We start from the raw sequence: 21,004 nt of genomic DNA on the forward strand, positions 1-21,004 counted from the left end.
GTGTGCCAACTCTATTGGGCAATGCAACTTTAGACAGAACGTCCATAACGAAGCACCCAACTTCCACAGAAGAGTCAGCCACATTTAAGTGATCACTCTTGACACTGTATTGCAGCTATCTAATACTTTTGGAAAACAAGAGTTAACTGATAATATGCAAGTTTTGGACAGGTTTTTTCCAAAGCCAGCATTAAGAAGACTGATCAATCTGAAATGAGTCTGAAGAAAATGATGCGGAAGTAATTGTTTGGCGCTAACATGGTTCGAATTTGTAATTTTCAGCACTCTCTCTCTCTTTTGGATATAGCATAACTATATTATAAATTAAGACAGCAGAAAAATATATGTTCTTCCAACAGCATACACGGCACTTTAAAAATACCTATAAAAAGCAAGTAAGCATCAGGTTCACAGCTAGCGAACACCAATGTAAATTTCAGCTCAATTGGTTTTCAAACTTTTAATACAGAAGATAAATCTTTATTTTCATTAGTTATGTGGCTAGTTACATTTTAAAATATCTGCCTAATTCAGTAAAAATTTAAAATAGTTGTGGGCTTTTTTATATACATCACAGTATATGGTGCTTTTTAATTTAGCAACAGAAAGGCACAATTATCAAGCAAAAAGAAAAAAAGAAAAAAGGATACAGTACCTGAATGTAACTGGTTTGTATTGACAAATTAACGATGTTTTAGAATATGGAAAAGACTCTTAAATACCAGGTTCTCTCATTAAAATTTTGGTCCATTAGAACAGCTTACTTCCTACGCAAAACATTTGGAAGTGCTGAGGTAACAAGCTTTTCCACCAGAGCAGTTTGTGGTCCGAAGAAACAAATAACTTAGTATGAAATGGCTTGAACTGACCACAAATCAAACTTTTGGATCAACTAGAAACATAACCAGTTTTATACATGTCCAAATAAAGAGAGAGGTACGTTTATAAGTTTGAGGCATCGACAGTATATATGCATACACATACACAGAGTTTACATTTTGTTACAACAGTAAGACTAGACATGGCATTTCTCAGGGACCTGAAGCTTCTAGGTCTCTTAACTCTAGGATCGAAGACTGGAGCTCTCTTTGCTTGCCCCGTACTATTTCAGCAGAGGCACATCTCTGTGTTTCTCAAACGGTGAACCTTCTCTCACAATGTCCGCTGTTCGCCTCCCTTCCCATGCCCAGGAAAAAACACCAGCATCAGGACAGACCCATTACGTGAAACAGGCAAGGAATCAAGAAAGTCAGCGCAAACCCCACCATTCCATAGGTGCAGTAGCGATAAGGCAGCTCCACCTCCATGCGTTGCCGCGCCTGCCGAATATCGTCACAAGGGATGCTGAAGATTTTACAGGCCAGTGGGATGGTGACCTTCTTCATGGCCCACTTTGTGAGCAACAGAATCACCACTCCAATCAGCAACCGCAACATGACTTTTCCAAAAAGAGTCACGGTGAGGGAGGGAGGCAGTAAGGGAAGCATCTCTGGCGAAGGATCCGGTGTCATGTTCAGCATGTAGATGACATGAGAGCCGCACGCAACGCCGGCACCGCAGCCCAGGATCTGAGCAGTGTCTCCTCGCGAGGTGCTCCAAGTGTCAAGAGTGAAGGAGAAAATCCCCAAGGCAAGATGGAGACTGATGATAATTAGGGGCGCGTACGTGCAGGTTAAGTTGAAGCTGTCAACTAGGTCCACAAGTGGAAGGAAGACAGCTAAGATGAGAAGAGCGTAAAGGAATCCAGCGATAACATCCTGTTGTAAAGGGGGGGGGGGAGAAAACAGATTAATACTATTTTAACAGTATGGTGGTTTCATAGGACAGGTGCTTTTCAAACTTCCCTCCCCACAGAATGTCTTAGTATAGCAAAGCAACATGGGTACAAGAAAGAAAGGGGGCAACGCTTCAGCAATGCCACAATCACCACCCAAGTTTGCAGTGATGCTGTTCATCCTAAATGCCCTCTAGCACAGAACTGCTGGCTGCTTTTCTGGAGGGAAAGCTTTCGGTGCTAGCAGATACATCCAGACACAGAAATAGAGGAGACTGGCCAGCATGCCAGTTCTTGTCCCTGTACAACAGGTGGACAACAGCATTTTCATGTCTCTGAAAAGGTATTGCCTATGCAAATTAGGAGCGGTAACCTCTAGCCCAGGAGCCAAATGTGGCCCTCCAGTCCTCTCTACTTAGTCTTCTGAATTCTCCCCAGGTCACACGCCTCCCCGGCCTTGCTTCCAGTATTTTTGCCTGGCTGGAATGTATCCTTGTACTTTGATAACGCCTCTCGTGTGTCTGGATGAAAAGACAGGGAGGGGTATGCAGCTGGGATAGCTAAAGTTGGTAGAGTATGCGACTCTTAATCTCAAGGTTGTGGGTTCGAGGCCCACATTGGGCAAAAGATCCCTACATTGCAGGGGGTTGGAATAGATGACCCTCGTGGTCCCTTTCAACTCTGCAATTCTATGATTCTATGTGAGTTGGTGTGCAAGCCAGCCTACTGTACAGAGGCGAAATTAACATTAGTTGCTCTACTCACTTTTGTCTCTGGCCCTTGAAAGGTTGCCCTTATGCTGAAAAAGGGTCCCCACGAAGGAATACAAAGCAGGAGGATTCTCTAGTTAGAATGCAGAATCCCAAATCTGGTTTATTAGGTTTTTAGATAAACCTTTTCAATGTCCTCACTCTCTCATGCTTACATTATCAGAATACAAATTTTTGCTCAATTCTGTTGCAAGTAGTTGTACCAGGTGTGGGTGGGTTTTATTTGTTTATTTGTTTGAGGAAGGAAACCAGCAAGAGCCCCAGATATCAAATGGAGAACAGGGAAGTGGCAGAAAAAATGCAGAACCCTAGAGAACAGCTGCCAAGTACTCAGACTGTGTGGATGGCAGATCAAAGAGAGGAAGGAGATGTATGGACAAGATGTGCTGCTCATACACAGAAATGCAAGCTGAAACAACGTTCGTGGTTTGGGAATCTTTCCTCTTTATATCTAAGATTTGCAACAGAAGTAGCCTGGCCTAATTTGAAAGGGATTGTTTTGCTGTGCCAGAAGGAAGTTGTACTTTAAAAGTGTATTGTCTAAAACACGGTGCTTCCACTCAACACGCCCGCCCGCCCCCCCCATACAGCCTTTTTTGGTTCTTCAGAAAGATGGCTGAAAAATGCATATGTTTATTTCCTGTTGCAGATGCAAGTAAAGAAGAAGGGAGTACTGTACATGAGCCCGAGGCTTGGGCAAGCTCACTCACATAACCTCCATTCATGATTTAGCATTGTGTCTCAACATGCTCACTGACTAAAGCCCATGTCAACTGCTAGTGTTGCTGGAGCAACACTCTAAGCAAGCAGGAATAGCCAGGTCAAGGACTCATAGTCCTTAAAGCAGCCCTGCTGGCAAATCTGAAGGCCCTTGCCCCCATTATATACCGGGCTCTTCGCATCCTTTCAGGAGTCAGACCTATTCAAGTTCCTTCAGTGGCTGATCCCTGTTTTAAGCAGGACATTTTACATGCTTTGTTTCTATAATATTATTTTAATGATACTTGGAAATTTAATTAGATCTTCCAAGAAACAGAAGTCAAATTTGATCACTTGGAACTGCAAATGAGGCCCACATCTCAGCTCAAAGTATGTGCACACTTACTGAAATGAAAGGAAGTAAGGAAGTGTATACATTCTAAAAATAACACATCAGAAGGATAAAACCTAAAACAGCACTTGCATTAAAGTGTGTGTGTGTGTGTGTGTGTGTGTGTGTGTGTGTGAATGACATAACTTTATCTTACCAGAATTGAATGCATCCCCATATATATTCGGCTAAAACAAACCAGAGAACACCAGCAGATGGCAAGAACCAGCCCATATGCCAAAGGATACTGAGGAGAGGAAAAGGTAGATGACATTGGAGTGTTATTTATTTACTCGCATAATTTCATAAAATATATTGCTTGATTGTAAAAAACAAAACAAAAAAGCCTTAAAGCAGTTTACAAAAAAGAACAAAACAATAACATTATTAGTTAAACCCATTTTAAAAATTCAGGAAATTAAAACCAGCAACAAACTAAAAACATATCCACATTCAGATCCATAAAAATACAATTAGGTATTTAAAAGACCATTCCAGTGGTACCTCGGGTTACATACGCTTCAGGTTAGATACGCTTCAGGTTACAGACTCCGCTAACCCAGAAGTAGTACCTCGGGTTAAGAACTTTGCTTCAGGATGAGAACAGAAATTGTGCTCCAGCAGCGCAGCGGCAGCAGGAGGCCCCATTAGCTAAAGTGGTGCTTCAGGTTAAGAACAGTTTCAGGTTAAGAACGGACCTCCGGAACGAATTAAGTACTTAACCCGAAGTACCACTGTATCATAAAGTCATTTTAATGGAATATTTATTTAAAATATGTAAAGCCTGCTTACCGAAGGAATAGCTTCAATGCAAATTACAGTAAGAACAGTAAAATACAAGAATACCACACATATATCAGCTAGAAATTCCAGTCATTGTGTAAATGGCAAATGGCACTTTGAAAAGGGCCACATTTATTTAAAAGGCACTGCAGCATGAAAAAGCAGGACAGACTTCCTCAGATACCTAAAAGCACCAGCCAAATTAGGTACCGGAAAGGTAAAGTTACATGATTTGGGCATCTCAAAAAAAAAAAAAAAAAAAAGGCTGTATTTCTAGTAGCAGCATTTTATTTCCACTGGGCTAGATTATGAAGCAATGTCTGGCTCTGATGTGGAAAACAATCAAAGTCCAAATCCCCTAACACAGCATGAAGCTGTGACTTGCTTATCAGTGCAGGTGCATGAATAAAACAAAACCCTAGGATACAAAAGTAAGTCATTTTAAAAAAATACAAGCAGAAGTAAAGTAAGAATTTTCACCTGCTTCCTATAATATCCACAACAAAATATCTAAGTGCACATGTTTTTGCTACTCCTGGCAGAGAATAAAACGGTTGTGGATAACAAATTGTATTCTTTCAGCTAAATTGGCAAAGCTATGTCTTAAGGAAAGGAACATAACGAATCCTTCTTCGAGATTTCCTGTGACCTTTCAAGCAGAAATTATTTACAGATGGTAATGGGTGAACAGAATGCAGTGTTGGTTTGTGTTTATCCTACTCACGAAAGCATTAAGCCATCAAAATTAAAGGTAATATAAAAGATTAGGAAGAGGTCAAACACGTTAATCAACTTTTTTATTTTTACTTTTATCACATATGTAATAAAATTCAATAGCACAGCACAGCAAATTATTTACAAGTTAGTACTGATAAGAATCCAGTTTTACTATGAACTTCAACATTACTCCCATGGCATCTATTAGATTATACTAGCGACAGTTTGCAGGAGGGATGCATTTCTATAAAAATGAATGGTGTAGCTATAGCCCAAAGTTGCATCATCATGAGCAGCAAGAGTGATTTTAATTACATACTCTATACTATAGACACCTCCTTGAATCTTTTGGATTTGTTTGCATCAATCTTCCACAAAAAATGAGTGCAAGATACTCATTTAGATTTAGCCTCTACTTAGAGTCACTCTTTTCAAGAATATTTAACATTGCCAGAAACAAGTAAATATTATACATTTTTTGACAAGATAACTAACATGCCCAGTATGAATGAAATTTTGGAAACTGCTGTGAATATACACTCAGCAGAAATAAAATTAATCAAACTTTTCAGCATTGCTCACTGCAAAGTAAGCACAAAAAGAGAGCTCCAACTTGCCTCAAGTATTTATATTATTGGCATAATCCAGAGCCCTTTTACCCATTAAGCAGGCAAATTGGGCTTGCCATCCAATACTGGCCCCCAATCAGAACACCTGTAACAAACTTATGGTGGGCATGCATATCACACAATAAACTTTGGAATGTCTTCTCTATAAGACACCAGCTAAAGAGAAAACGCTCTTTCCTTTACACACAGCTTTGTAGATGTTAATTGGATGTAAAACACACACACACTTGCTTCTCTTCTCTGTTCAATACAGAACTCAGTGAGGAATGGCTTTTAGGACAGCAGTACTGTAACTGGCTATTTCGAAATGAAAACAAGTAGCAGGTATACATTTTTCAAATTTACTACCCAGAAATCAGGTGGTGGGCAAAATATATGAAACAAATTAAGTGTTACTTGGCAACAGTTTCAATTGCTACCTCTGTCTTTGGGTAAAGTCCAAATAGCAGGAGTACGTGACTCAGCTTACATGCTGCAAGCTGTGGTTTGGAAATCAGCTGCAGTTCAAAGGGTGCTGTGTTTCACCAACTTTCCCAGGTCACCTAAGAGATTTCCTACAAAACCCTTTACCCTTCATTGGGGGGGTGGGATCCACTGATCACAGCCCTCTCATACTGATGCACCTAGTGGATTGCTTGTTCTTGCCCACGGCTCATGATTAGTGAGAAGAGAGTCATCGTGAGTCCCAACTAGGACCACATGCCAAGTCAAACCTCATTCCAGGGAGTAGCAAAGCACCTGCACCTGGAAGCTCCCTCCCATGTTCACTTGTGCACTCACAGTAAACCAAGGTTTGGTTTAGAGTGTTGTGTGAACCTGCCCAATGTCTCTGGTCAACCACTTTAGATGTACACAGTAGGACTAACACGCTTAGATCCACATTTAATATTAATTATCATTAGGATATGTTTAGCATTTACAAGTTTTAATTTTAAAAATCCCTTTAAATAATAGAGCCAATTTAAAACTCAAACGTCATTTTTTAAAAAAAAAATCACTGATTTTCATCTACCTTGCCCCATATATTCACCTTCCCATTCTTGATCAAGATGAACTATGCCGTACTTTCATGTTCGCAAGAGGTTAAAACCAGGATTAAAAGCTAATTTAATAGTTTAGTATGTTTAGCAGCTGTTTACAACAGGGTAACACCACAGCACATTAGTAAATGCTACTCCAAGAAGAAGGGAGCAGAAGTGCACAAACCTGAGATAAAAGTCAAATCCACAGAGCTCCCCCAATCACAAAACTATGGCTTGTTAATTAAAGGTAAAGGTAAAGGGACCCCTGACCATTAGGTCCAGTCGTGACCGACTCTGGGGTTGCAGCGCTCATCTCGCTCTATGGGCCGAGGGAGCCGGCGTTTGTCCGCAGACAGCTTCCGGGTCATGTGGCCAGCATGACTAAGCCGCTTCTGGTGAACCAGAGCAGCGCACGGAAATGCCGTTTACCTTCCCGCTGGAATGGTTCCTATTTATCTACTTGCACTTTGACGTGCTTTCGAACTGCTAGGTTGGCAGGAGCAGGGACCGAGCAACGGGAGCTCACCCCGTCATGGGGATTCGAACCGCCGACCTTCTGATCGGCAAGTCCTAGGCTCTGTGGTTTAACCCACAGCGCCACCTGTGTCCCTGGCTTGTTAATTAAGAAGGATTATATCTAAATTGGACCTATAAAGTTTTTATCATGAGCTTTATTACAGCAGTTAACACTAACCTCTTCCCCATATGCATTATATATCAGCAAACTGTTTTTTTTTTTTAAAGAATACTTGCTTCTTTAAACAAAGATTGCATTCCAGGAAAAAAATAGCCAAGGGAACAATAAGACAAAGTCCTGTAAACATTTATTCTTCTTGCCTACCTTATCTGCTTTCCTAGTTCCTGTTAACAAGGTTTTCTGAAGCCGGATTATCAGAAGACTAAGGCACACTATCCACTATGCTAATGAAATTATAACCACCTTATCTCACTTGAGTGGGGGAGACAGACACTGCCCGTGCAATACTGAACTGTAAACAATGGCTAATGAAAAGCACAGGAACCAGAGCTAGCAGAGACTGAACCTGAAAGGTTTTCATATAGAAAAGGGCAATGGATTCAAGTTACAAGAAAGGAGATTCCGACTGAAAATCAGGAAGAACTTTCTGACAGTAAGAGCTGTTCGACAGTGGAATGGACTCCCTTGGAAAGTTGTGGACTCTCCTTCCTTGGAGACTTTTAAGCAGAGGTTGGATGGCCACCTGTCATGTGTGATCCAGTTGAGATTCCTGCAATGCAGGAGGCTGGACTAGATGGCCCTTGGGGCCACTTCCAATTCTACAATTCTATGATTCTGTGAATGTTACCCCAAGTTTTCTTAGACTTCTTACACCCTAACTACACATGTTGCAAGGAGAAAAACTACAACAGCCTGATCCTATACCCGGAAATGACCTGCTGTGTTGCATGAGGCTTGCAAATAGGATAGCAGCAAATGCTATGGACCAACAAGGTGGTTTTCAAAAATAAGTAAATATAAGTAAATTGTAGACAGGACAACTTCTGGAGCAGCTGCTGTCCTGTGCTTTGTTTTTGCTGCAATAATATCAAACCTTTCCTGCTATAATATCAGATCTTTATGATTTTATCCAACCACGCTATTTTGCCAAGATGATGTCTACGGTACAGAGGAAGAACAAAAATACCAAATTCTATTTAGGGAACAGTTTTCACTGATGTCTATTATCAAGTGTTGTAAAACAAGGGGCCCCGAGCCAAACTTAAAAAGAATATATATTTTGCATGTCCTCAAACTCTATTACATTATATCCCACAAAGAGCCACAAATGCTTTTGTCGGCCACAATATTGTAGATGCTGCACTGTACAAGACGGGATGCATACAACACCCTTCTAACGCTGAATAATGTTTGCTACGGTGCACTGCAAAGCCTCAAAAGGGAAGCTGTCACAGGACGTGTGGCATGTTTCCAAGCCTTGGTTTCATTTCATTCATCATTTAATTTCCTCTATCACATAAACAGTATTTGCCAGTTCCCCACAGCTTCAGTTTCTACAGAAGCCATTTCTCTAAAGATGAATTTGAAAAAGAAACTGCAGTTCTGACAGTTTATTGCAATGTTCACGTGGTTTTCATGCCATTGTTTAAACCTGGAAGCTGAAATTTCGTGAGGAGAACAAGGGATATCCAAGGAAAGAATTAGATGTTACTTCAGTTGTACAGGCTCCCCAGCCTATGTCTGCTAAGGTGAAGTGAATCTGGAGGGCACCTGCAAGGGAGAATTGGCTGGTGTGGAAAGGAATCATCTGCTCTTATTGTCCCCCTGCCGTGTTTTCTAAACCGGAGCCTATTTCTAGTCCCAGGCTGCAGTAAAAATACAGGTCAAAATTTATACGGAAGACATTTGCAGGGAAGGAATGATGAAGTGGCTCAGCACTGCCTTCCTGCCCATTCTCTGCACAAGAATGCCCTCACAATGACACTAGGAAGCTAGAACCTCCTGACATAACCGTAGTAGACTGTTTGTAGTATGGTTATCATAAGCAGCACAAGGTGTCCTGCCACTCCTGGAAAAGAGCAGGGACTTGGCTCTGGAATAAAGTCAACTCCACATTCCTACCTGCCTCACCCAAAATTGTACTGCTACTGCTCACTGGTTCGGTAGATTGGACACAAAACCATTCCAGGCTTGAGATATGCACTTGCAGTGTGCAGCCAAACTTTGCTACTGCTTACTTTAGATTTCATTTCTGGCACACTTACTAAAGATGTTGGCCTCCACCGATCTAGAAGCGAGTCTGTGTAATGCAGCTAGTATTTGCATTTTGGTCTGTACAGTAGTATGGATCTTTATTAGTATTAAGTTCAGGGGGCTATTTTTTTCTGTTTTGGGCATACTGTGGCTTTGTTTGTTTCATAATGTTGCAGCCATAAAAAGTAGGAATTATATAAAAAGGGTAGTGACATCTCTGCTACCTAGTGCAGTACACATAGTGATGTTCATGTGTGCTTTGGCTCTTTTGTAAGCTAGTTTTGTGTATAGAACCCTTTTCCCCTATCCACAAAAATGTATTTTTTCACAAGAAAAAACAGTGTCTTTGAACAGGACAAGAACCTTTGGAAGAGTACAATATTCTAAACAAAACAAAAAAAAGCAACTCCTTATACCCTGCATATGAATTCATTGGCTTCAAAGGTGCAAAAGATTACTTCCTGTGATATTTGATGAAACATTTTAATTTTGAATTTTTGAACTAGCCACCCTTGTTTCCAGATACTTCACTGCCTCTAGTCTAGCCCTTATCACCTGATCCAGCTAGCCATGTGGCACCTTGGATCAGTGAAAGCCCTCAGGTGATACACCTGTCAACTCTTTTATTTTACCACTAACAACAGCAAATAGCTATTCAAATAAATTAGAGTGAAAGTATGGCAGTCTCATAGGATTCATCTGACACCGCCACAATAGACTGATAAAACCTCTCTCATAGCAGTATGCATAAAGCAGTACACATAGCCAACATACGGTACATTCAAAACAACCTGTCTGTTAACTGCGATAACTTATAAGAAGTACACATAGCCAACATACATTCAAAACAGCCTGTCTGTTAACTGCGATAACTTAGAAGAACTGGAAAAAACTTTAATTTCCAACAGTAACATTCTCATACCTTGACAGACTTCCTGTTTCTGCATGTTTTTAACAACTGTTTCCCAGACTGACAGTGAGAGCAAGAATCTTGTAGTATTGTGAACCTTTCATATTCCACCAATGTTAGATGCTGGGATAGAAAGCTAGCAGCCAAATGGCTCCTGAGACCTGGGTTGTAGGCACCAAAACAGAATGTCTAGTCACACACCCCCCGCAACACTTTTTATTTATTATTTTGATAAGCATGGATTTTGATAAGCAATTCATGTAAGTGACACATTGTTAATATCACATTTTTAGCAGAAATTGTTAATACATGTTTAATTTGGTGTTGACAATAAAAATATTGGTACCAATAAAAATATTGGTTTTCAAAACACTCTGCTCTTTATTGTTAAACTCCTTAACATATTGTCTATCCTTAACATATATGTTGAGGCTTCAAAGCACATACATTTCAGTAATCCTTGAGTGTCAGCCAGGCACAAAAAATGGCACCCAGACTTTTTGAGGTGCTCGCAAATGGAGAATCTTTAGGTGCAAAAGGTGCCTGGTGCCCAGCTAATTTCGAACCCTGCTCCACCCACACAATGCTCTGGAGGTTCTCCTGAACTTCCCCACCACCACCAAGCCACCTTTAGGGAGCATGGAGGGAGCAGAGGGAGGAAAACCCTGTTGCACAAGCAGAAGTGCTTGCAAAGGGCTTCCACTGACAGGGCTTGTAGTGAATCCCAACTGTTGTATTCTCAGAAACAAGTTGCTGTAACTATTCTGTCTTTAAGCAGAAACCACTGCAGTTATGAATATAGAAGGAAAAGAAATATGCACACAAACATATCCATTAAATTAGTGATGGAATCCTGGAAATCCTTTTAAAACTCTCCTAAAATATGAAAAAGTATCATCCACACTACAGGGAGTGTCACCACTGAAAAATCTCATCAAGGAGTCATTTCTAATCTGGTTGTTATCCCACAGCCAGCAGCTGTTCCACCTACATGTGTCTTTCACAGCCAGTTTGGAAACTTTGTAGGCCACTCTCAGAGTATAAATGAGTGGCTTTAGCTGAGATTCCTGCACTGCAGGGGTTTGGACTAGATTACCCTTGGGTCCCTTCCATCTGTAAGATCCTATGAAACCTGGCATATAAATACAGTGGTGCCCTGCAAGACGAACGCCTCGCAAGACGGAAAACCCGCTAGACGAAAGGGTTTTCCGTTTTGGAGGCCCTTCGCAAAACGAATTTCCCTATGGGCTTCCTTCGCAAGACGAAAGCCCATAGGGATATCTCTGGGACAGCGGGGAAGCGCAGCGCGTCTTCCCCACTGTCCTCGGACCTCCTCCGAAGGCTGGCGCTGGGGCGGAGAGACCTCCTCCCGCCGCCAGGCTTCGGAAGGCTCCTCCGAAGGCTGGCGGTGGGGCGGAGAGACCTCCTCCCGCCGCCAGCCTTCGGAAGGCTCCTCCGAAGGCTGGCGGTGGGGCGGAGAGACCTTCTCCCCGTGCCAGCCTTCGGATGGCTGTCCTGAAGACTTGCGGTGGGAGGAGGGTTTTCCTTCCCACCGCCAACATTCAGAAGGCTGTTCTGAATGTTGGCGGTGGGGAGGAAAAACCCTCCTCCCACCGCAAGCCCCGGGAACGGAGGAGAAGCGCTGCGCACCTTCCCCTCTGTTCCCGTACCTGTCCTGAAGGCTTGCGGTGGGGAGAAAAGCCCTTCTCCGCACCGCCAGCCTGGCAAGCAGTCTCCATAGGAACGCATTAATTGATTTTCAATGCATTCCTATGGGAAACCGTGCTTCGCAAGACGAAAAACTTGCAAGAAGAAAAAACTTGCGGAACGAATTAATTTCGTCTTGCGAGGCACCACTGTACCTCAAAATACAATAATAAAATAAATTAACAGAAACCTGTTTTGGAGGCAATCTTTATGTTTTTTGTGCGTGCATATAATGTGCATACTAATGTATGCCGGTGCATGGCTTCTGTGGTGAAAGGACAGTTGTGGTGTAATCCCCACGTGCACATGGAGTGAGACTAGTGAGAAGCCCTGCAGATCAGAATCAGAAAAAGTAGAAACTTATTTTACAGCACAATCTTACACATGCACTCAGAAGTATGTCCCACTATGTTCATTTGAGGCTCACCACCAGTAAAGTGTGCTTAGGATTGCAGTCTCAGTTACTTAAAAGATTATCGGCATTTGCTTTTTTATTCAATTATGTTTGAGATCAACATTTTAAAACATTTTAACAGGAAGCTGCAACTTGGCAGCATTCACAGAAATCTTGACTAAGAGAGCTCAAGTGGAAAAGAGTCTAATTGTAAGTTTCTTCATCAAGCCAGTGATTGGAGTGGTATTTCTCCCACCCCCTCCCTTTTAACAAACATGTTGCCCATTAGACCATTCGTAGTTAGGAAATTCCTTGTGTGTTTTGTATTACATCCTCTTGCAATCCTGATTGGAGGCACGGAAGAAAAGCTTCCCTGAAGAGTTCCTCTTTTTCTAGGCTGAGCTACTGCCAACAGCTTTTAATAACAGAACAATAGTTTCAGAAGTATTCCTAAGGAAACACTTCATCTCAAATGTTTATGACCCAGGGTCAGACTTTTTAAAAAAATAAAAAATCAAGAATTAAATCCAAGTGCTTTCAACTTTTTTGTGCCAACTGTTCATATTGCAGACATGAGCACAGTTGACACCCGAGTTATAGAGCAAAACAACATGTAATGAGAAAACCCAATCTGACTAGCTGGGAATATACTCTAGATTGGCATTAGAGCCGGGCAAATCATTGCATGGGACTACAAACTTCCTCTATAGTTCTATCTAATTTAGAATAGGTAAAGATAAAGGGTCCCCTGACCATTAGGTCCAGTCGTGACCGACTCTGGGGTTGCTGCGCTCATCTCGCTTTATTGGCCGAGGGAGCTGGCGTACAGCTTCCGGGTCATGTGGCCAGCATGACTAAGCCGCTTCTGGCGAACCAGAGCAGCGCATGGAAACGCCGTTTACCTTCCCGACAGAGCGGTACCTATTTATCTACTTGAACTTTGACATGCTTTTGAACTGCTAGGTTGGCAGGATTTAGAATAGGATCAGATAAATAATGGAAGATATCACTGTCTACTTAAGTAGTCATCAATAAACTCTCAAAATGTTGCATTTAATATCAACTATTTTGGAGCAGAATTTTCTATATCTTTTATGCCATTTTCAAAAGTATTGAGCTCAATTGTCTGGAATCCTCAAACACGTAAACAGGAAAAAAAGGTTAAGAAGTACGCAACCCCTTAAAATTATTGGAGTAGCCCAATACCGGATCATTTTATTCATAGTGGCAGTGCAGTGTGTGGTGTTTAACATGTTGAACTGGCACATGGGAGACACAGGTTCAAACCCCTAGTCACCCATGAAGCACAGCTGGCCAGTCGCCATTTCTCAGACCAACCTACCTGTCCAACCATAACAACATGGTTGTTATGAGGATGGTATGGGGAGGGAGAAAAACTTATACCTCACTTTGATCTCCCTGCAGGGAAGGTGAGATATAAATTGCTATAATAAATAAAACAACAAATTGGACAGCTTTCAACAGCACAAGTGCCAATCATGACCTGACTTCCTTTTACTGTGCTTAAGACAATCTACAGCATCTATTAAATTGCCCAGCACAGAAATGAAAAATTAGTAACTTGTAGGGTCAAGGATCACTGCCAATAAAATCTTGCAGTGTTTTGTATTTCTGTAAACCTTGAGGTCCCCCAAAGTATGTTGATAATCTTCATCTTGTGCATAAGTGGCACCAATTTGGGTATGCAAGCAACAGCACTTACACCTGGACTTTGAAAATAGAGGGAATTAATATTATATTATATTATATTATATTATATTATATTATATTATATTATTATATGTAAACAGTAGGCCACTGAGGAGCTGTACCCCCTGCTCTCAGAAAGAACATATTCAGAAGGCAGAAACCTATCTGGCCCCATCCACTGGCCAGAAAAAGAGACCTACTTGCTTTCCTCTTCTATTGTGCCTATTCAATAGTGAGCTTGCAGTAGATACTATATAGTCTTTTAATATCTGTATGGTGCTTAGAATATTGTTAGTACTTTATAAATGTAAACATAATCACCTCTCTAAAGCTTGCTCACATCAGCTTCATGTCTCACATGCACTCCTTTCCTTGCACAGCTTGAAATCCTCATGAAGTACTCATGGGCAATGGAAACACTAGTCAGGATTTCATTAACTATTAACCATATAGTCCAAAACTAAAACCTTTCACTTTCTATCAAAGAACCTTCCCTTTAAGAGCATTTCCCTGGAAGATTAGACAAAATTAACACTTTAGGGAAGCGTAAAACCCAAATCCTTTATTCACTTTAACGGAACAAACGTTTTAGTTTTGCTGGTCCATATTTGCGAGATGGGAGACCTCCTGGGAACAATGTGTGTGTCACCTTGGGTTTCATGATGGAAAGAAGGTGCTATATAAATGTAAACAACCAAGTAACTAAATAAATTTAAAATACATTATTTGGCATCAAAGCACAGTATATGCTATTCCAATTTCCATAATCCAGATCCCTCCTTATTCTGGACATTTCTCAGACTGTTTTCACACATACTGTGCAGGATAATCCTACTATAGCTGGATAGAAAACCCAGTTACTCAAAATAGTATACAACTGGTGGGCAACACAGGTGGAAGAAGGGGCAAGGTTTGAGGGGTTTTTACACTAACCAGTATTATGGGAGTTGCACGTCTGTGAAAGAAATAGCCTCCACAGAACAGGTCTTCACAATAGGTTTGCATGTTTTCAGTCATCACTCACTGGGTTTCTTATTGAGTGCAAAGGGCTTAAGGAACATCGTGATGGCTGAAAAGAAGAACTTTGTCCAGAAGTGTGACACAATTAGTAGCAAGAAAACAGCATAATCTCTATTCCAAGATGTTCTCCAGCTGGTACATCCCAGGTTTGGCCAACTCCAGCAGATGGCTACCAATAATTTACAGTTGCTTTATGGACCCATAACATGAAAGGCAACATAAAAATAAAGCACAAATTTTGCAGTGTACAGTGGTACCTCGGGTTACAGACGCTTCAGGTTACAGACTTCGCTAACCTAGAAATAGTACTTCAGGTTAAGAACTTTGCTTCAGGATGAGAACAGAAATCGTGCAGCAGCGGGAGGCCCCATTAGCTAAAGTGGTGTTTCAGGTTAAGAACGGACCTCCAGAACGAATTAAGTTCTTAACCTGAGATACCACTGTATTCTGAAGGAGGCAGAAACTCAAGAGCTTCAAAACCTAAAGGAAATCAGCTGATGCAAAAGCATGTATGCATCCGGAAACACAATCATACCTGCAACAGATGCTTATCCATGCACCAGTGAACTGCCAAAATCAATCTTTTGACACAGATACATATGTGAATTTTCTCATCCAGGGCCACTAGCTGTTTCATGTGACTGGTTAGTGGTGACTGGAGTGACACCACAGCCAAAGTTTGCAAACTACTTGCAGTGCACTCATGTAGCAGTTTACTTGGAAGCAGGATACAACCCCATGCACACTCACCTAGAAGCCCCACTGGATGCGAGATTTACATCCAAAAAAACTTACATAGGATAGCACTGTTAAATTTGCACTCTCCATTTGTAGTTTCAAATCAGGGCTTCTTTAAGCTAGGAATTTAACTGGAATTCAAGGCAGCTTATTTCCAAGTAATTTTGCAAAGGGCTGCAGCCTTCATCTACAATTAAAATCAGAAGTTACTGCATGTCAGTCTAGCAATGTAGTTCGAAACTAGAGATATTTAGAGGAAGTAGGAGGAACGCTGGGGTGTTTTATTAGTCTACGCAAGTCTGTAAATGGCTATAAGATTCTAATACAGATAGGCCTTGTGGAAAGTGTATTTACTTTCCTAACTGAAGAAAGCGAAAATGACTTCAAACACATTTTCAAATCCTTCTGTGGCCTATATAAATCACCTGATTTCCAGCCTAACTCCCACAGAGTAAAAGCATGCGTAGTGCCAGAAGATACAATAACTCACAGTTAACAAAATGAAACTTTAACAAGAGACCCTGCTGTTCATAACTCAGCAGGGCATACTGTCCCCATAAAAAAAAAAAACCTACCAAGTTTGTCAGCATTCTAATCCTGGAAGTACCATATAAAGATCAAGCCTCCCAACTACCTAAACACCTACTGGATAATTTTTTTAAGCAATGCTTTTGTTTTAACACTTACTGAGTAAAATGACTTTTTAAAAGAGTACTATTTTGTATTTCCACCAGACTGTTCCACCGATAACACAGCAACCTTGACTGAACACCTTACACATGTGGGGGGGGGGGGTTTCTCTTACCTGCCACCGTCCATAGCTGAACAACAGTAATGTCACTGGGATGGCAGTGCCCGACATGGCATGCGTAGAGGGCATGCTGTACTCGGAGTTGTAGAAAACCTCCAGCTTGACCACGGGTGGGGATGCAGGTCTGGGCCAACGGATAAGGTCCTTGGTACACTGGCCCAGGTACATGACCCAGACCCAAACGATGATGAGCCTCCTGCCCAGCCAAGCATCCAGGTTCCAGATGCAGAAGGGGAAAAAGAGGATGTAGAAGAGCTCGTTGCCCAGCTCCGTGCCCAGGCTGAACAGGTAATAGAGGAAGGGGCTACGGATGGTGAAATCCTGGCATATCATTTCCCCAGTCAGAGAGTTGCGCCGAGGCTGCTTTTTGGGAACCCCGAACCCAGGCTTCTCCTCTTTCTTCGGGGGCTTGATCTGGGCTTCCACCTCACCGCAGGCTCCCCCGGAGAGCACCCCGTTCGAGTGCCACACGTCACCCTTCTCGCCCACATTGCAGGGGCCTTGGAAGCGGCACCTCCCGTCGTTCGCCCCATCCGGCTGGGTGGCCGGGCAGTTCCCGTTGGCCACCGGGGCACCGGGCTCCAGGGGCCGGGGGGGAGAAAAGGCAGCCCCCCACTCTGGGGGCGCTTGCACGCCGCACAGCCTCTGGAAAGCGGCGACCTTCTCCGAATCCTGCAGGCAGTTGGCCAGGCGGCGCAAGGAGGACATCCTGAAGGGCTCCGGCCAGGAGGAGGCAGCTGTCGGCTTAGGAAGGCGAGTCCAAAATCAGGGGTGCTGCACTGTGGGGAGACAGATTCGGAAGAGCGTCAAGAGTGGTTTCATACATACATCATGCATATATACAAGCACCTATTTAAAAAAAGAGATGAACCTTTTTAAAAAAATGTTTGGGGGGGGGTCCAGGGAAGAGGTCGGGAGCCCATCCCCTGGGGGTGGAGGAGAGGAGGAAATGGGGGGGGCTTGGGCTTATGGGGGGTTCCTGCTCCAAAGGACTTTGGCTGCCCCCTCCCCCCCAAGCCATAGAAACTGGGGGGGGGGGCGAGAAAGAGGGAGATTAGTGGGGTTTTGGCTGCACAAGGAAAGTGGGGTTGGGGGGGCAGGGCAGGCGGTGGGGCTGAGGATGTGGGGTGGGGGGAAGCCCTGACTTTGGGGTCGGGGGTTACCTCAGGCGCTGGGGAAACGCCTCAGTGGGGGGGGTAGGGGGGGGAGAGGCGAGGGGCGGGTGGGGGGGGAGAAGAAATGTGGGGTGGGGGCGCGGTCCTGACGGGGAGGGCGTCGAGGGGAGGGGGCGCTCGGCCAGGGCTGCTCTACCCGTCATTCCGTCCCGGCGTCGCGTCAGTCCGTTGCTCCGTCCGCCGGTCCTCTCCGCTCTCCCTCCCTCGGCTCCCGCGCCCAAGTCCCGCCTGCCGCCCGAGGAGGCGCCGCCACTCAGACGGAGCGCGCACGCGCAGTGGCCTCGTTCCCCTCCCACCCCTCCCGCCGGAGAGGCGGTTGGAGCCGCTGGAACGTGGGCGCGAGGGAAGAGAGAGAAGGAGAAAGGAGCCGCCGAAGATGGGAGGGAGGGGAGAGATCGGGAGCGCGCGGCGGCGGCGGCGGCGCGCCTGCCACGCATGCGCAGAAGGACAGAAGCCCTTCGCTAGCCCCTTACCCTTCCCCCCCAAGCTGGAAACTGCCCCCTCCCACCACATTGATTGATTGATTAAAGCAGGGCTAAAGGAGATTTAAAATAAATAAATCAAATAGAATTGAAAGTGTTTTTAATTATTATTATTTTTTGGGGGGGAGTGGTAAATAGCTGTTTCCTATACTGTAAGCTACAGTTAGAACTGGATATGGAACAACTGATTGGCTCAAAATTGGGAAAGGAGTACGGCAAGGCTGTATATTTTGGCTCGCTTCTGCATTGCTCCTTTTTCGTAACATCATATTGTCTCCCTGCTTATTTAACTTATATGCAGAATTCATCATGCGAAAGGCTGGGCTGGATGAATCCCTAGCCGGAATTAAGATTGCCGGAAGAAATATCAACAACCTCAGATATGCAGATGACGCAACCTTGATGGAAGAAAGTGAGGAGGAATTAAAGAAGCTTTTAATGAGGGTCAAAGGGGAGAGCGCAAAATATAGTCTGAAGCTCAACATCTTGAGAGTCCCATGGACTGCAAGAAGATCAGACCGATCCATTCTGAAGGAAATCAGCCCTGAGTGCTCACTGGAAGGACAGATCCTGAAGCTGAGGCTCCAATACTTTGGCCACCTCATGAGAAGAGACGACTCCCTGGAAAAGACCCTGATGTTGGGAAAGATGGAGGGCACAAGGTGAAGGGGATGACAGAGGACGAGATGGTTGGACAGTGTTCTCGAAACTACCAACATGAGTTTGACCAAACAGCGGGAGGCAGTGGAAGACAGGAGTGCCTGGCGTGCTCTGGTCCATAGGGTCACGAAGAGTCGGACACGACTAAACGACTAAACAACAACAATACTGTAATTATGGAATTGTCTCCCAGGTCCTAGAATGCATCATGGAATCTTAGAGTTGGAAGATTCCCCCAAGGGTCATCTAGTCCAGTGTTTCCCAAACTTGGGTCTCCAGCTGTTTTGGGACTACAACTCCCATCATCCCTGACCACTGGTCCTGCTAGCTAGGGATGATGGCAGTTGTAGTCCCCAAACAACTGGAGACTCAAGTTTGGGAAACCCTGATCTAGTCCAACCCCCTGCCATGCAGGGAACTCAGCTAACACATGCATGACAGATGGTCATCCAACCTCTGCTTGAAAACCTCCAAGGAAGGAGAGTCCACCACCTCTCCTGGGAGTCTGTTCCATAACAGCTCTTACTGTCATAAAGTTCTTCCTGAGCCTTAGTCAGAATCTCCTTGCAAGAAAGGAGATTCGGAAGCCATTGGTTCGAATCCTACCCTCCAGAGCAGGAAAAACCAGGCTTGTTCCCTCCTCCATGTGATAGCCCTTAAGATATTTGAAGACAGCTATCATATTCTCCTCTCAGTGTCCTCTTTTCCAGGCAAAACATATCCAGCTCCTTCAACTGTTCCTCATAAAGCTTGGTTTCCAGGCCCTTCTTCATCTTGGTCACCTTCCTCTGCACACGTTCCAACTTGTGACGCCCAGAATTGGACACAGTATTACAAGTGTGGTCTAATTACGGCAAAATAGAGAGCTAATTACGGCAAAATAGGAATGTGGGTGGCGTTGTGGTCTAAACCACAGAGCCTAGGGCTTGCCAATCAGAAGGTCGGCGGTTCGAATCCCCTCGACGGGGTGAGCTCCCGTTGCTCGGTCCCAGCTCCTGCCAACCTAGCCGTTCGAAAGCACATCAAAGTGCGGACAAACACCAGTACCTTTACCTTTGCCTAGAGAACTACTATTACTTCCCTTGATCTGAACACTATACAGTGGTACCTCGGGTTAAGTACTTAATTCGTTCCGGAGGTCCGTTCTTAACCTGAAACTGTTCTTAACCTGAAGCACCACTTTAGCTAATGGGGCCTCTTGCTGCCGTCGCCAGAGCACAATTTCTGTTCTCCTCCTGAAGCAAAGTTCTTAACCCGAGGTACTATTTCTGGGTTAGCAGAGTCTGTAACCTGAAGCGTATGTAACCCAAGGTACCACTGTACTTCTGTTGATGAAGCCTAGAATAGCATTAGCTTTTTTTTTTTGCTGCTGCATCACTCTGTGGACTCATGTTAAGCTTGTGGTCCACCAAGACCCCTAGATCCTTTTTTTACATGTACTGCTAGTGAGCCAGGTGTCCCCCATCCTATATTTGTGCATCTGGTTCTTCCTGCCTAAGTGCAGAACCTTACATTTGTCCCTATTGAAATTCATTTTGTTAGGTTGCGCCTAGTTCTCCAATCTGTTAAGGCCCTCTTCAATCCTGTTTCTGCCTTCCACAAGTCAGGGACAGCAAAGAACGTGGCCCACAAGACCAGGAGAACAATAAAATAATTAAAAATAACGTAAGATTATAAAATCATGAAATGTCAAACAAATGATGAACACAGAGTCAAATGAATTCTGTAAAAATGCCTGGCAGAACAAAGATGTTTCTGACATTATTAATTATGATAATAATGCTAGTGTAATTATACATTACCTCTGTGTGGCTTTGAATTATAAGCTGTTTTGAGGACCAATGTGTGTGTGTGTGTATTTAATGCACAAATAGTGTATAT

At 43.5% G+C, this 21,004-nt stretch overlaps 1 protein-coding gene across 2 annotated transcripts; it reads right to left on the bottom strand.

Moving 5' to 3' along the window:
* Positions 1-445: 445 nt before the first annotated feature.
* Positions 446-18,258, bottom strand: SGPP1 (sphingosine-1-phosphate phosphatase 1). 2 transcript variants are annotated; one of them, XM_053406461.1, is made up of 4 exons: positions 18,118-18,258; positions 16,801-17,580; positions 3,792-3,881; positions 446-1,757 (listed from the first exon to the last, which is right to left on the bottom strand). In XM_053406461.1, the coding sequence occupies exons 2-4, from the start codon at positions 17,512-17,514 to the stop codon at positions 1,206-1,208; spliced, it is 1,356 nt and encodes a 451-aa protein (XP_053262436.1). In that variant the 5' UTR covers positions 17,515-17,580; positions 18,118-18,258; the 3' UTR covers positions 446-1,205. The 2 variants fall into 2 exon arrangements, with proteins under 2 accessions (XP_053262436.1, XP_053262355.1); XM_053406380.1 differs by having other exon boundaries at positions 16,801-17,585.
* Between the last annotated feature and the right edge of the window lie 2,746 nt (positions 18,259-21,004).

The sequence above is a fragment of the Podarcis raffonei genome, chromosome 1 (assembly GCF_027172205.1).
Source record: "Podarcis raffonei isolate rPodRaf1 chromosome 1, rPodRaf1.pri, whole genome shotgun sequence".
Classification (NCBI taxonomy): Eukaryota; Metazoa; Chordata; class Lepidosauria; order Squamata; family Lacertidae; genus Podarcis; species Podarcis raffonei.